General features: G+C 39.0%; 1 protein-coding gene across 1 annotated transcript in view; it reads left to right on the top strand.

The window, feature by feature from the left end:
- BEND4 (BEN domain containing 4) overlaps positions 1-8,961 on the top strand; it is a 45,210-nt gene extending 36,249 nt beyond the window's left edge. The window contains exon 5 of the mRNA XM_027836065.1: positions 8,744-8,961. Coding sequence (XP_027691866.1) covers positions 8,744-8,961 — 218 coding nt within the window. The remainder of the gene's footprint in view (positions 1-8,743) is intronic.
- Positions 8,962-18,063: the final 9,102 nt, after the last annotated feature.

Here is an 18,063-nt window from a genome sequence, read left to right as displayed (position 1 = left end):
ACACACACACACACACACACACACACACACACACACACACACACACAAAGTTATTGTGAGGATCACAAGAGAAAATGTCTGTGAGGTGCTCTATCAACCTTAAAGTGCCATATATGTGTCAACTATTTTTGTGTGTGTGCTGTGATACTGACTGTGATCTTTGAAAAATTAGAAAACTAGAGATGTGCCGCAAGACACGTGGCAGGCAAAAGTCCCTATTTAAAAAAAAAAGGGGGGGGATAAAGGAGGTAGATTCTTCAAACTATAGGATAGTTTGCTTAAATTTGCTTCCTAGCAAAATTCTAGATTACATTTTTAAAGAGATAGCTCATAGGTACTCAGAAAGGAAAGCCAGTATACTCTGTCAAGAGACATCTAACCTCACTTCCTTTTTTCTTTTAACCAAGGTTAATTGCTTGTTAGATCAGAAGAATGTCACAAACATAGTTTACTTAGATTCCAACAAGCTATTCTGGGGTGGGAAACCTGCAGCCTTGAGGCCATATGTGGCCTTCTAGGTCCCTGGATGCAGCCTCTTGACTGAGTCCAAGTTTTACGGAGCAAATCCTTTTATTAAGGGAATTTGCTCTGTGAGTTTGGATTCAGTCAAAGGGCCACACTTGAGGACCTAGAGGGCCACATGTATACCCCTGTATTAGACAAATTCTCTCATGATAGATGTATGGATAAAATGGACTGGGTGACACTAGTTAGACAGATTTAGAATTGATTGAAGGACTGGACCCAAAGAAAAATGAGCTTTTTCAGAGCAGGGATTGGGTTTGGTTTTTTGTTTTGGGGGAGTATTGCCTTTCTTTGTGTCCCTAGTAGTTAGCACAATGTCTAGTAGATAGTAAGTACTTAATAAAAGGTCAGCCTGGAGGAATGTCCTTAGTGAAGTGCCACAGGGATCTCTCCATTCAGCATTTTTATCAATGACTTGGTTGAAGGTTTGTTTATCAAATCTATGAATAATATGAAGCTGAGACTGGATGACAGAATAAGAATCCAAAAAGATCTCATATGGTTGTAACAATGGGCCAAATCCAATAAGATGGAATTTAACAGGGTAAGTGTTGAAACCCAACCTTGGGTTCAAAAGACTAATTGTACAAATACAGAATGGGGGAGATACAGCTAGACAATAGTTCATATGAAAACGATCTCAGGGTCTTAGTACACTGGCACCTCAATATGCATCAGCAGTGTGACATAACAGCCAAAAAACCCTAATGGCATCATGGGGCTGCTCTAAAAGGAATCAAATTTTCTTGGACAAAGGAGACAATATTCCTGTTATACTATAACCTGCTCAGGCCTTATCTGGATTATAATGTTCCGCGTGTGACATTTTAGAAGGAATGTTGACAATCTAGCATTCGTCTGAAAGATGGCAAGGAAACTAGAAACTACACTATACAGGGATCACAGAAGGAATTAAGACTGTTTACTCTGGAGAAGACAAGTCTGGGTGGGAGGCAGTTTTAAAATGTTTGAAAAGCTATTATGTAGAAGAGGGCTTCGTCTTGTTTTACTTGGCCTCAGAAGGCAAAACAAAGAGTGTTGAATGGATGGAAACTGCGGCAGTAGCTTCAGTTCATATGAGGAAAAACAGCAATTAGAGCTGTCCAAAAGTGGCACAGGCTTCCTCAGGAAGTGGTACGGGGGAAAGAGCATTGACTCTGGAGTCAGAGGGTGTGGGTTCACACCCCGCTTCTGATGCTTACTATTTGTATAACCTTGGGCAAGTCACTTTAAATGGCCTCTGAGGTTCCAGCTCTGCCTCTATAATCATAAGATCTCATCTCAGACTTGACTCCTAACAAAGACTGGATGACTCTTGGTCAGGTACGTTCTAAAGGAGGTTCTGCCTCAGGCATGGACTGACCTAGGTGACCTTCGAGATTTTACGGTTCTCTGAAAAAGCAGCAGAAATTACAAAGTCTAGTCCAGGTGTGGGGAACTTGCAGCCTCGAGGCCACATGTGGCCCTCTAGGTTCCTGAAGCGTGGCCCTTTGACTAAATCCAAATTTGTTCTGTGAAGTTCAGATTCAATCAAAGGACCTAAAGAGGCCAAAATTTTGCCAGGAGAATCATCAGCAATAAAAACGTAATAATAATGGTCATTATAATGTTCAGAAGAGAATATCACTTGGGGGTGGTGATGCTTTAATACTTATCAAGCCACCAACCTCACTAATAGCTCTCCCTGAAGCCCCCAAAAGCCCTCATCATTTGTCCAGCTACCAGTGAGCCTACTGTTGTCTGGGTGAAATAGCAATGGTAAGGAATCGAAGTCCACCCTTTCTGGGCAGAATGAAAATACTTATTACCAAGAATGACCTGGTGACTGACACCTTTAAGCTTTGACTGCAGAAACACTATTTCTTTTATAATCTCTAAGACTAAGTACTTCATACTTTTCCCAATTCTTCAACATCTCCCTAGGTGTTGGAGTGATTTATAGAGAGTGTCTAACAGACTTTTGGTACATCGTGTATAAAGTGCTTATTCACATAGTAGAATGTGTGGAATTTAAGAAATTCACTATTTGGTTTGCAGAGAAAGTAAGGTCTGGTGGCTAAGTCCCATTCTGTAAACAGGAAATATTGAAATTCTATAATTTGAACCCACAAGGAAAAGTTGGCCTCTTGTTCCTCCCACTAAAAGAAAGTTTATGTGGTACTGGTGGAAGACACCATATCTTCCCAGCACTTACTTGAAAACTTTGCCTTAACCGATCATAAAGCTAATAAGTCTAATTAGCTCTCTAACCAAAGTCCACTTTCACTGATAGTCTCTGGTTGTTGCTTTTCTTCTTCATTTTTAGCTGTAGAACAGAAACACATATGTGGCATGTACTAGCCCTCGAATAGGGAAGAAATAGGAAAGGAAATGATGTTTACTTGTGTTCAGGTCCCTGATTGGATCACTTAGGTATTTGCCAAGAATGATAAAACGGAAGGGCTTCCCTGTGCCACCCAATCCACTAAGACCTAGATGTGATCCATCTACTCTGTAAGAATTTAGAAGAAATGCTAACTCGTTGGTTGAGATTGGTGAGTCAGTGTGGTTGAAATTCATGCCTCTGTAGTTCAGAAGGTTAATATGTCAGAGGAAAGGTTCAGTCCTTGGGCTTTGATTGATGAATTGATCATGGGGCTGATGTCGAGTCTTGACCCATCTAGAAGTTCCCTGAGGTCTTTGAACCCTTGAGAAAAAGGGAGAGATCTTTGATTTCCTGAGCAGGCCTAAGCAGAGTCCCTCAAATCGAAGCGATTTCTAAGGAAAGAGTTCTACTTTTAGCTTTTAATGCAGCACTTGCCCAGGATGTAAGGAAGGGCTTTGTACCTTCTCCTGGTCTCACCATTTATAATGAGCACTATTAGTCCCAAGTTCAATGCAGCCCACTCATTCTAACAGAGCTATTACAGTCATAATGGCTATTTCTACAGCTGTAAAGCATTGTGACTGTGGGAAATGAAACCTCTTTCTCTAATCCGCTAATATTTTCCTTACTGATTTTTTTTTACATTTCTTATGCTTATTTAAGGTTGGAAAAAGTTGGGCAGAGAGTATAACATCAGAAACTAAGTCTGAGAGGGGGAAAAAAAGAAAGAAGCAAAGGAACTGTTAGGGAATCCTTAGTAGAAGGAGAAAACAGAAAAGGGTTTCTTTCTTTTCTTTTCCATAGATAGATGGATAGATAATGTATGTATATATACACATATTGTGTATATACATGTATATATGCACATATATGTAAATACATATACACACATGTATATGACCTATGGTATGCAGAACGTTATGCTACTTACAAGCCTTTGCAAAATATCAAGGCTGAAAGGTGATTCAATGGCTAGAGGACAGGAGGAATCAGGAAGACCTGAGTTCAAATCTAAATTCAGAATCTTAGTAGCTGTGTGACCTTGGGCAAGTCACTTAACCTGTCTGCCTCAGTTTCCTCATCTGTAAAATGGGCATAAGATGGAGCTAATAATAGTGCCACTCTTAGGGTTATTTTGAGGATAAAATGAGAAAATATTTGTCAAGTGCCTTGCAAATCTTAAAGCGTTATATAAATGCTATCTCTTATTATATCAGAGGGAAAAATATGATATAATCCTTTTTCTCTTCTTTTTCTATTTGTATCCCCAAACCTTAGCAGCATGCCTTGCACACAGTAAATGCTTAATAAATGCTTCTTCCCTCATTCATTCTCAAGAAATTTGTAAGTTAAGGAGGGAGACAAAACACACATAAATAACTTGAGAACAACTCTAAAGCTATGAGCATATTAACACAGTTGTCGCTCTTGAGTCCAAACTGATATTTTCCTGTGTCCTTTCCTCTATCCCATTAGCTCACAGCAAATCACATTAATTTAGATGAGCAAAGATTTTTTTTTAAGGCATTGGGGTTAAGTGACTTGCCCAGGGTCACACAGCTAAGTAAGTGTTAAGTGTTTGGTCTGAGGCCGGATTTGAACTCAGGTACTCCTGACTTTAGGGCTGGCGCTCTTTCCACTGCACCACCTAGCTGCCCCCAAAGATTTTTTTTTAAAGTGTGCCTCCTTATCTTGCTCAGGCTGGAAGTACTGGTCCCACTCATCCTACTTTCATTGGCATGGGAACTTTGACCTGCTATGTTTCTGTCTTGGGTCAGCTTGCCTCTCCGTAGACAATTTGGGACCCTACTCTCTTCAGGGCTGACCACATTAATGCCCAACTTAGTGTATAACCCCGTAAGTTTAGCCCACTGCAGCTCAGAACTCTTGAGCTTAAGAGACCCATCAGCCTCAGCCTCCTCAAGTAGCAGGGGGCACCCAGCACACAGAAAATTTTCATGCAGGCCAAATCAGGTTAAAATAAATGTCAAAGTCAGCCTTAAAGGGTGAAAGAAGGGGATAACCCTGAAGTGTCATATGGGGAAGGACAAAGAGCAGTCCCATGCAGTTTGCCTTGATGATAGGGATAGGATTTGGGATGGGAGTAGGGAGAGCAAGGGATTAATTCCTCCAGTCTTTTGTAGCAGAGTGTTCTCCTTATCGCTGGACATCAAAAAAACCTCAGTTGATGATTACCCTAAGGATAATTGCCTCCATGACTCCCCTCTGACCTGGAACCCAGCTGCCACTGTTGGTGAATGCCATGTGTGCTCCTTCAGGCTGCCCCAGGAAATTTAGAAATGTTCAAATCAGAATGAAAAAAGTTGGGCAAACTTAGGATGTGGACCCCCTAAGAACAAAAATATGCAAACAACAGAAGAGAAAAACAATAGATTAGTGATCCTTCAAATTTAGTCATTCATAAAACAAATATTAAGTGCCTACTGTGTGTACAGCTGCCTGTTTCCTTGCCCTCATGGAAGATCCAATCTAATAAGAAGGATAAGATAAACTCAGATGATGAAGATAATGCAATATTAATTTCCATAAGGTCATTAGAAAGTGCTAAAATAACAGCTCTTATTTCTATAGCATTTTAAGATTTACAAAGGGCTTTCCTCGCACCTATTCTGAGATGTAGATAGTGTGTGTGTTATTAACCTATCTCCTTTGCTGACATATAAAGCTGGCAATTCCCTTGGTAAACTTAATGGATTGTTATGAAGTGTAAGCACAGGCCCAATCCAAGACTATTTTTCTCCTCCTGCACAGGGTGTGGCTTCCCACAACCCTGGTAGCCCCGAGGGGAGTCACGCTAAAGGGCCCTTCTAGCTCCAGCCAGTTCCATTCCTGTGAAGGGTGTGTTTCACTCTCCAAGGTGGTATAGAGGGAGACTCTAGGGCAGGCCCTCAGGGCTCTTTCCAAAGTACAAGAAGTACAAAAGCCTTGGCTCCCTTTCTTTTGCAAAATACACTATGATTCTTATGATTCTCAGTAGACTTGAGGACCTATTTGTGAAGCTTTAAAGGATAATAGTAGGGAACACATGGTAATTTTACTCATTCTAAACAAAAAGGACAAGAACAAAAAGAGATTTTTAATTAGTTGGAATCTCATGATCCAACGTCTTAAATAAGTGTAATAGAACCTATGTGGTCATGTTGTTTTAAATGAGTGCTTAGATAGCACCAAAGCAATCCCTGAAAATCTCGGAGGGGCAGGGCTGATGGAAGGAAATACAGGCCAATTCTAAGTTCTGCCAGTTCATCTAGTGGTGTATTAAAGCAGAAGCAGAACTCTCCAAGGCTCCCACAATTGTGCACTTTCAGGATATCTTGATACCCATGCTAGCAAGATCCACTAATTCTACACCATCTGTCAGTTGTTCATTTAGGTCTGGTCTGCAGGGGGAAAGTGTAAGAATGCTACCTTTTCTGTCCTATTGGGTATAAATACAACCTGAGTGGCCCTTTCCTTGCTTGGATTCCACAATTTGTTTATTTCATCATTGACAAAGGACAATGACCCCTGCAGAAATTTTTGCTTACATAGCCAAAAATTTCTTTACACATCAATGTTTCAGCTTACCTACTATAGCTTATGCAGATAAATAGTATCTTTTTTTTTTTTTTGGTGAGGCAATTAGAGTTAAATGACTTGCCCAGGGTCACACAGCTGGTGTCAAGTGTCTGGTCTGGGGTCGGATTTGAACTCAGGTCCTCCTGACTCCAGGGCCCTTGCCAGTGCTCTACCATTGTGCCCCCTAGCTGCCCCATTAAATAGTGTCTTTAAAGATACATAATTCCAGAAGAATCCAAAGCAAAATTGTACTAGTTGAATTAATGATTCCTGAGGATAAAAACAAAGACTGGCAAGAGGAAACAAAGGGTTAACGGGTTAAAATAACTTTCCTGTGATCATGTTAGTTCCCCTGATTATATATTTTGAACAGAAGGAACCTTTGAGATCAATTAGTTCAACACCCTCATTTTACAGAGTTCTCAAGGGGTTAAGGCACTTGCCCAAGGCTCCAGAGGTTATCAGGGTTAGCAGGATTCAAACCCAGGTTCTCTGATTCCAAATCAAATGTTCTTTCCATTTTACCATTAACTATTATTGTGCTTTGGGACTCTTAGGAGAACCATTATGGCTTTTTCTCGTGATGCTAGATATAATATCTGTTATGAGTCCAGGCAACTTAAAAATATAGAATTCCATAATACCAAGAGCCAATAAGTATACCTCTTTACACATCAACCAGTTATTATGGAGTTACATAGAGTGGGGAGAACAGAAGCCCCAATTCTTAAAAACAAAACTCAGACAAAAAAAAATAAAATCCTGTAGTGAATAGTGTTCAATTATGGAGGAGCTAACACTAGAAGACTGAAGATGGATAGGCAATGTTTGCCTTGGTTTAAAATATAGTACATTGACAATAACACACCTTTATTTAGAAATATTTCGGAAAGTCTTTTTAATCTGGGTTGTTGGTATTAAGATAGTTGCTAAGGAACTCTATATGACCTACCTCATTAGGAAAGCCCAGGCTATATATCAAAAGAATAGTTAAGGAAGCACTGTGGCATCATCCATAGAGTTGGCTTAGGAGTCAGGAAGCCATGGGTTCAAGTCTTTCCTCTTACACATACTGGCTGTGTGATGATAGGCAAGACCCCAAGCAATTCTCTTAGGACTATAAGTTACAGAGGAGTTGCCAATACACTGGTGGAAGGAGTTTGCATGCTTCCAGTTCATTATAGCAATGAAATAGCAGGTGTGGACCAAAAGAAAAAAAAAAAAACTTATTCACAAACAAGTAAGGTTAATCTGTACTTTCAATTGGGTATCTTATTTACCTGAGATGAAAGTCCTATTCCAATGATACATCTAGAAGGCGGGTCTCTGGGTTCTTTAAGATTGTGCTAGAACAAGCTCCTACAGATCCTACTGAACTTCAAAGGCTTTAGGTATGTTCTTGGTAGAGGCCTACATACTGTCCGAGGGCCAGCCTAGCTAAGTATGAAGACAGTGATCACCAGCAGGTTGACCTTGATACCACATGATCATTATAACAAAAAATAAAATCTTTTTTTTTTTAATAAATTTGCCCCTCTAGACTTGTTAATTATATGGCAATGGTGGGAAAGGGAAGTTTGATATCAATCTCATTTTTAAAATATTAAGTGATATAAGTACATGTACATAAAATACAGTTCAAAACCTAATTATAACCTACAATTCAGTAGTTTGAAACTCAGAAGCAATCATCTCCCCTCCCCAAGACTTTAGTCCCACTCTATTGGAATTTGCAGATTTGTAGCTGGCAAAAGAATATTATGCTATCATAATTATGCCTCTAGAATTATTAAAATGGTAAAAATTGCCAAAATGAGAATGGATACAGACTATGGATTTGGACATATACTCTTCTACCCTTTTTAGACCTACACTGCCCATCATACAAATGATATTTAATTTTTTTTCTTCAAAACTTCCCTTAAGCTTTCTTAGTAGAGGATGGGGTGTGGGTGGGGGGAAGGTGGAATTGCTATTTCTGTAACTCACTTACATGGTTGAATTTGTATTTTGCATGTGGCCAGATAGATTTATATAGGAATAAACGAGGCCCCACAAATGGCATCATCATGGCATTCCATTGAATTTCCCATAAAGCTTTTTCCATAAAGCCTCCACTTACACAGTTATGGGACTGCTATTTTTCTAGTCTGCTTTGAGCTCTCAGTAAGCAGACCCATTTTCTTCTGCAAAGACCAGCTTGCTGTTGTTGTTGTTGTTTGCTTGCTTGCTTGTTTTTTTGTTTTGTTTTTATTGTTATGTGCTTTCTCACAGAGTTCATTAGAATGCATTGTACTTCCAACCCGGATTGGTGGATGCCATCAGAGGAGCAAATAAATAAAGTATTCAGTGACGCAGTTGGCCATGCCCGGCAAGGACGAGCTGTGGGGACTTTCCTACATAATGGCAGCTCATATTATGAAGGGATTGAGCATCAGCTTTCACAGGATGAAGTCCTCAATAAAGGTTCACAGGATTCAGCTGGAGATTGATGGAAATCAGAGGAAATCTATTCCACAGTAGCAGCCAGCCAACTAGAGAATACTGATTGTGAGATGAACTGTTAATATCAATTAGGAGTCCAAAGCATTTCATATTCAGTCATACTTTTGACACCCTACCTTTCCACCCTCTTATCCTAGTGCACAAGTCCCAGATAGAAATCCATTTCAGGGTCAGCTTGGGAAGACATTATGCCTACTACAGACTTTTTAGAGTCATTAATGGAAAACTACAATTGGTTTCAAATGCTTTAAATCTAGACTGTCAGGTCAGAAATATAAATGGACTTGCAAGGAACCTTTATGAAATCATTAAATGCTGCCATTAAAGTTGGCTATTGATCTCAAAGTAAATGTTGCTCAGTATTCTTTCCATAGGAGAGGGTGGAGATTTTCACAGTTGTTTTAAGGTAAGTGATATTTGAGCAAGCAGGACATATGTAAATTAATGCATTGCTTTAATGTCAATAAATTCCTTTTTTTTATAGATTATTGAACTCCTAATCTATAACAACTCAGACAAGGGCATACATGGCTTTAGTAGGCTATTCCTATACTAGCAAAGTGCAATATTTAAAAAAAAAAAACATCAATCCTCAAAATACAGAGAACATAGAATCATCTATATACTCATAGGTTATTTACAGTCAATTCACACTCAGTCATTTTACTGATATTCCATCACGTTGACATAGAAGGTACCATGTCATCTCTGGAGTTTACAAAAACTGTAATACATTTTGTCTACTCAGCAGAGAATGATTCAAAAGCCATCTTTCAAACGTCTGAAATTACAGATTCATAGAACCACCATTTCAGACACCTTAAACAAGGCTATGTTTACATAATCCCAAAATAATTGATTTAAAAATGGAAATTCCAATCAGTTGCTTGGTCTGCAACTATGCCAAAAATTGGCTTGGCTCATTCTTCTCTAAATCGAACAGATGTTCTGACGTCATAATAGACACAGCTTCAATGCCATTCAGTTGATTATGCAACAGGATTTTCAGCAATTCTCCATGAAACTTGCTTATTTTCTGTCATGAACTGGATTCTCAGCTCTTCTTTGTTTGTGTAAAACTTTAAAACTTCTATTTATTCTTCCATTTGTTTCACCAACATTGACCAAAATGTATTGACATGACTCTCGAGAACAACAGGTGATAGCTATGTCAATGGCATCCCCTCCTTCCATCCACATTTCACCTGTAGAGCTACATGTGTGAAACTAAAAATGTCCTTGAAATCTGTCATTATAAAAAGTGTTATACAGATGAGATGCTAGGATAATTACTCCTGAGGGCTCCAGGATCAGATGTCAAGTGACACTTCCTTTTTGAAACTATGCCAAATGATTGCATTTCTTTATAGAAAGAGTGGTGAAATGGCAGCTTTTATTGAGTACTAAAGCAATTCATGGGAGTGGCTACATGAAAATGATGCTGAGTGTATTTGAGTGTGTCTTGCACACAGTGGACACTCAATAAATATTTGTCAAGTGAATTAAAATGTACATGTTTACATTTATAGAATATTACCTTGCTGGGTTTTTGTCTAAGTAACAAATTGCCCCTTTTCATTCACTTATTCATTTGTTTATTCACTCAACAAATACTTATTGAGAAGGTACTTTCACCAATTGCTTGTTTCTTTTGCTATGATTTGAAGCATCATTTCATAATTATAAAATTTAAATTTTATTTTATTGTTATTACTATAGATTGTTGTTGCCTAACCTATTAAAGGGTATGTGCTAGGAAACACAATGTCACAACACTGTTGAGACACAGGGGCCACAAATTAAAGGAGAGCAACTACAATGTGCTGGTGCCTATAGATACCTATTTAGACAGTTATTGACGATGCCCACATCAGCATCCATCTTCAAAATCCAAGAAGGTAAGATACTTCATATTTTGAAGGGCATCAGGGAATTGCCTTGACTGAGAGGAATGGGACCTTTTGGAAGACACAGACCTATTGTTGGGGGTCTGATGACTTTGGGTTAGATAGGAGACCAAACTGAAAATAAAGAGATGAATTAACTTACTAAAGAAGACTTATATCTCACTTTTGGCAGCTTTACATTCTTAGGGGACAAATTGGGTTTTATAACCTTTCAAGATCAGTTGTAGTACAAAGCCAATCAGCAGTGTTATGCATCAACTTAAGATAGATAAGTAAAACATTTTGCAAGAGAGGGAGAGGGAGAGAGAGAGAAAAAGAGTGATCAGCCAATGGAGAAAAAAGAAATACAACTGGCAGGATTTATTATTGGAATAAGAAAACATTCCATGTTCAAGGGCAGGGAACAAGGCTAAGTGACCAAATACTTTTACAATTAAGAAAAAAGTCCTTTTACACAAAACAGCAGAATTTCTTATCCAAGTAAAGCAAGTAGTTGTCTTTACAATATCTTTAGTTTGTTACTATTTTATTTCTCCTTCAAAAGGAGCTGGGTAGTTTCTAGTATTAGGCCACCAGGTGGTTAAGGGACTAGTCCATCAAGACGTTGCAAGATGATTGTGGTTACTGTTTTTCCTCCACAAGGGCTTATTCAGAAATCAGGGCCATCATTATTTAAGGATAAAACATTGACCAGGAAAGAAAATACTCATGATTGCATCATCTTTCTCTTACATTTGAATAAGTTCCATTTCTTTGGACTGGAGGAGTCGGGCATTCCCCTTCACTGTTATTCCCAAAACAAATCTGCTTTTTCTGAAGGAGTAAAGCTTGTGGTCAGGAAATCTCTACATCATTTTTTTTTTCTAAGCAAAGTGAAAGGATGCACTAACTGATTTCTCTGACTTCACCTGGAAGGACTTGGGCCTTGCTGATCTTGTTCCAGGGTGATCTTCTCTGTCAGAACTCTGTATCGAAGTATAAATTAGGATAGATCAGGGAAATGCTGTCCATGTGTCACTATCACTAAAAAGATTTATGGTGATTCGTCCATAATCATTTCCATTTTTTGCCATCAGCACAGCTTGAATAGACAGTTGTTGAGGCTTTGAATATAGGCATCACACCAACTTTGTTGAAAAAGAATCATCTCTTGACGACTACATCTCAAGTTGCTCTGTTTGCCTCTTGTTTCCTGATATTTCATATTAGCTCTGCAATGGACTTTCAGGAGGTTCTTGTCCAACCCCCTCATTTTATAGATCAAAAAATGAGGTCCAGAAAGATTTAGCACGTCCATCATACCATGCTGGTTTTTTACTGTTTCAGTGAGTCCCTGAAGCGTTTCTTCTGCCCATCTGACCTTAAGTTGCCTCACAGCATCTGCTTAGACACCTGTCTCACACAGAAAATCTTAGTGGCATTGAACATCCCTTTTCATGACGCTATATTACCATGGCTCTAGGACCTCAAGGCCCCAGTGAGCCCATAGTGCCATTTAAGTTTTTAAGTATGGATCAAATACTATTAAGTGGTTAAGAAGTCAAAAGTATCACTATAGGTGATACATAACCATCATGAAGGTTGGATACATTATTGCCCTAGGGTCTTTCAGCTTGGCCTGGAGTTTGTTCAAGTGATCAGCTCTTGTCTTCCCATACTCTCATCCCCTTCTTTTATTTGGTCATCCACATCATTGTTTGGCAGTTTTAGCATTACACCAGCTTTCAGGCCCTTTCAACATGTTACTTTGAAACTCCGATGGATCTGTAATTTCATTATTGTGAGAATTCCTTCCACCAAAGGAAAATCCATCCCATTTTGGATGATTTGTGTCTCTGTATTCACATAATTTCTTCATAGAGTATCCATCCAACACACCAAAGACCTTCCTCTAGTTTTTTTTACGTGTGTAGGGATGAGGAAATAACAGTGTAGTCTTCTGTCTATTTTTTGTCTTTTTCTCACCTATATAACTAATCTACTTCCTTTTCTGGGCAAGTGTGTCTTTGATGATGGTGAAAGTGCTTTCCAGACCTTAAGGCATTTTATAAACATGCATCCTTTATACCACTTCTTTCATACAAGTCATGTTGGCAACATGCTGCTTCCTACTTACCCCTCCCATGTGTCTTTTTATTGTCCTTTAGGCTATTTGTAATGTTGCGTCTTCCAAGATCTTGGTAATTACTCACAGTCATCTAGCATCACCAGGAGAATCCTAGTGTTGAAGAGATAGCCTTTTGTAGCAGCAAGTCTCCCCAGATCTCAGGTTGATCCTCCACTGCCAGCATGACAACAAGTAAACAAAATGGAGCTGTATTCTGATCTGATCAGACCACCTCTAAGATAATGTGGTCAGTTCTTGGCCTCACATTTTAGAAGGGTCATCAGAAAGTTCTAGGAAATCCAGAAGCAACAAGGATGTTGAAGGAAATGAAATCATTCCAATGCAAGGAAATAGCCAGAAGAGGGGCATAGTCTTCCCTTATTTGGAAAGTTATCATGAATGTAGTCAGGAAGGTCTCATAGTGACCTATATTTTTTCCTGTGTATATCATGTCTCAAAGGTAAAGCCCATATTTCACCCTCTGGGCTGAAGCCATACTACCATGGATTCAGTTGTACAGAGCCTACACAGAACTTTTAGGCCAGGATCTTGTCAGGAGAGAACCAATATATCACAAAGATATCAAATGCTTTTAAAACTGAAAGAGGCCCCAGGGAGCAGTCAGTCTAACTGTCTTATTTTGCAAAGGAGGAAAATAAGGCCTAAAGATTTACCCAGTCAAATAGCTAGGTAGTGGCAGAGCAAAGACTAGAACTTAGATCTCCTGAATCTCAGGGTCCAACAGGCTTTCCATGACAGCACACTACCTCCCTAATAATTATGGCACTTAGCTTTTTGGCCTTTTGAGGACGATTGGTTCAAAATTCTGTGGATACTGCTCTCAGCATTTCATCTATATAGGAAAATGCCCATACAGATATTTAAATAGCTCTTTTCTCCCTACTTGAAAGTCCCAGGAGATGTGCTACTAGGCCCTAGAACTAGTCATCATGTTCCTTACTATAACAGTGACTTCCTCCAGACATGTAGCTAAGTCTCTAATGTCACATTTTGTATGGTTCTCTGTGCTTTAGAGTAAAGGTGTTAGGGGTGGCCTTAACCAGATTAGAAAGTAATTAAGAAATGCTTAACAAAATAAATAAAAATACAATAGAACAAAATGTTAAAATGTGGTTTTCTATATGATCCCATGATCTGATGACATATGAGGGACAGTTTATTACTTGATCCTGGATATCTGAGGCATTATCATCAAATCAGATTTGATGATGTTGGCTAACGGTGCCTTTGATGTTGATGGTTGTCTGTTGAATGTTGAATACTGAAGGTAGGCCAGTTTATTCAAGAAACAAACAAAAAAAGATAAGTTGATTTCTCCAAAACATGGGCATTCAATGATTTGCAGGTTATAGAATAACTGATCTTCCATTTCTACTCACTTGCATATTCTAAACAGTGGCATTTTTCCCTTTTATTAGCAAGAGAAAGGACTATGAATATAGTCAACAGGGGCATCATCCAGTCCAATAAACTGAACAGACTAGCAATATACAATACAACTAGGTCCTGATCGATGAATAATGAACCCCATGAAGCAGCCACATGCATTCAAACTAGCGCTTTTTGAAGTTAGAATTGTGTAAAATAAGGTACTTGGTTCTAGGTCAATGGAAATATGCAGTGCAAATATGAATAATACGACGACTTCATGGAATTCCTTATTCACGCTTATTGGCCCTAGATGTATAAATAGCTGCCGGCTCACTGGTAGCAGACAGTGTCTGGTTACTTTTTTGACAAGTCCACGTTCACTTCCTGCATTTAGATTGCTTTAAGACCTAATCTAAATATCATCAACTACCTCTTTAGGTTTGTTTTAATTTTTAGGGGAAAAACTCAAATTCCTCACTTCATGTCATTTAGTGAAAGAAAAATACCATGCTCCCTTCACAGTACAGATCTTCTGTGGTAGATTTTGGTGGCACTTAAATTCAAATTTATAGAAATATAATAGAAAATGACTTTGCACATATGCTGCAAGTCTTGCTGGTGTGTGTTTAATGTGGTTACATTTGCCAAAACTGCTTGGTGAAATGTCTTCTAATAGAATGTTTGAGTCAGAACTCTACTGTAAATGTGTCTAAACAGCAGTATGTATCATTGATGATGTATTTTTGTAAACATTGTGATGGTTTCTTTCAAATGTTATGAATATGGGATAAAAATAATCATTTCACTTGCAGTAATGTCAAAAATATCATACAGTTGATCATAGACCTCTACAAAGTTACCTACTTGGCTTTGCTGGGTTTGGTGGTGGGAAGCGGGGTTGGCACTCTCTCTCCGTGTGTGTGTGTGTGTGTGTGTGTGTGTGTGTGTGCGTGCGTGTGTGTGTGTGTGTGTGTGTGTGTGTGTATCTCTATCTCTGCCTCTCTTTCTCTGCCTCCCTCCCTCCCTCTCCACTGACTTGGAATGCTACCATGATAACCCAGTTGCAACCACTATACTAGGGCAGTTTTCCCCTTCATCTCTGTCTCTGTCTGTCCGTCCATCTGTCCATCCATCTGTCCATCCATCCTTCTGTCTGTCCGTCTGTCTGTCTCTCTCTCACACACACACACACACACACACACACACACACACATATTGTAGATACAAATCCTTGTATAGGTCAGTTTTGTTCTCCAAGTATTACATTTGGGGATCTATACTAATAATAATAAGTAATACTAATTATGGCCTCTCACTTCTTTCCCTCATGATCTTTCATGAGTGGCTAGTACAAGGATTATGTTTCAGATGGCACAGAATCTCTAGGTTGTACTGAGTACATGTTATGGCCCATTTCAGAAACCTGCTCATCTGTAGATAAGTACATAAATCTCTAAACAAACATATCAGTCAGTCCTGCCCAATTTTGAAAGCCCATTTGGAATCATTCTGAACCATTAGGCTCAGTAGCTCTAAACTGGGCAAAACCAAATAAACAAGCCCTTCTCCCAAGTGCGGTGGTAGTTCAGCTGCCTTCCACAGTCTTTCCTTGTCATTGATGCAAATTTCTCAAAGCTCACCTGTTTCCTCAATATCTCTTAATGGGGCAAATATTTTGTTCACTGTGCTGAGCTCATCAAGGACAATTTAATGCTTGCATTTTCCTAAAATTATTTTTGATTCTGAGGTTAAGAACATGCAAAACAAATCCAGTTCTCACTACTTGGGCAGCTTTTCTGAAAAATGGCAGGTCTCTATACATGGATTGCAACCTATGTAAAAGTCCAGAGCAAAGACCATGTAAAAATTAGAAAATATTTCAAGGAAATAAGTGGGTAAATATCATCATCACTTTCTGCACAGTTTAGTTAGCACAGGTTCCCAGTTATAACAAGCCCAAGCAGGAGATGAATTAAAGCTCAAAAGAAGCAAGTTCTTTCAGAAAGACTAGTCAGCAATGACAGGAATCAGAAAGAGGCCCCATCATTCCTCTCACTTTTCATATTATCTCATTATTTTAGCCTTAGAATTGACTGGAGTCAAAGTTCAAAAGGGAAAGATTTTTCATTGCTTACATGTCACTGTGAGAACTGCCCTGGAGACTTTGTAGAGGATCAGTCCTGATCTCTGATTCTTTCCTATCATTTTGGTTTTGTTGTCACTTTGGCTTTGTTTAAATTATGTGGGAAGAAGAGACCGATGGGTGAGACCTATAGGTGTCTTCTAAGTACCCATGTTGGGGGCTTAGGTTTGCCAGAACTACATGAACTCTGAAGAAAGCTCCTAAGTCATTAGTCCAACCAAACCCTGAACAATTTAAACACTGCCATGGTCTACCTTCCTTCTCTGTAATTTCATGTAGCAGCCCCAACACTGGTGCCAACATGCCTTTACTCAATTTTTTATGACAAATACTTGTGGAGAAACTGTGATAAAACCATTGATCCTAATATTTTTATTGTTAACAGTGTAGTTATTTCTCTATGAATAATTTCTATTTGATTGTACTGTGTAGTGTAAATGCCCATTAGGGATAGGTAAATACCAGGTACCATACAACTGCAAGTGCATAGTGTAATATAGACTAGAAAGGGGTTTTTTTGTGAGCAATTTCTATAGAAAGTAAGAGTTGTTTTCTATGTGTTAGCACATTTCTTTCAGTAATTTTAAAATGTTATAATACTTTTTTAAATCTCTAATATTTTTAATTACAAAAGACATTTGTTACTAGAGTTTGCTATTTCATGTGTTTCTCTCTAATTTGAATATTGATTTGATTACCTCACAAACCTCTAGAATGCCATGTGTTCTGTTGGGAAAAAAATGCACAATAAATGTCAAGACTGTGGTTAGTGTTTCAGCATTTCTTTAACAAGTTCGCATAATTCTCCAAACTACATCTACCATTTAACTTGCCTATGAATGAATCCTTTGTTCCTTGCATAAAGAATGTGCATATTCCTTTGTCAAGACTGGAACACCCTCCTCTCACACATGGGGTCCCCAGAATCACTATGTAAGGTTCAAGGTACTCTGAGAGTATACAGCTATTCAAAATAATGGCTTATAAGATTCTGCCTGTGTGTTTACATTTTCTCTATCAGCCAGAGGACACAATTAGCTCAAAGCAAAAGTATTTAATGAAATACTAAGAAGATCTGCAACAGAACATCCTTGCCCTCTCCACAAACTGGGAGTGCACTCTCCCACAAATGTATACACCTGCAATGGGGAGAAGTGGGCACACATAGGGATCACTCACAGGAACCCAAATGCATGGAGAAGAAACACACTTGGATGCTGTGGGACCACTGATACCGTCTGGTGATGTCATCCTACTGTCCTTACTGGGTCTGCTCCCCACTGTGTGTGGAATCTCTGAGAGGTATGTGGCCCTGCTGGCCTCATGGTGAAAGCTAGGCACATAGCCTCCATTGTTCCTGTGGTAACACTGGTCCAGCGGTAATCTTTATGTAGTCAGTCGCCACTAGGTGCATTGCTCTCCTAGGACCAGTATCACTTGAGTATTACTTTGGTAGTGGCTAGGTCTAAGCTACTAGGGATCTTCTCTTCAAGGCTTTCCAAGCCATCTAAAGTATCAGTATTCTAGTGGAGACAGTCTT

Source organism: Vombatus ursinus, unplaced genomic scaffold, assembly GCF_900497805.2.
Source record: "Vombatus ursinus unplaced genomic scaffold, bare-nosed wombat genome assembly UNPS02014818.1, whole genome shotgun sequence".
Classification (NCBI taxonomy): domain Eukaryota; kingdom Metazoa; phylum Chordata; class Mammalia; order Diprotodontia; family Vombatidae; genus Vombatus; species Vombatus ursinus.
The sequence above is the reverse complement of the archived record's forward strand: the minus strand, read 5'-3'. Positions and strand labels throughout refer to the sequence as shown.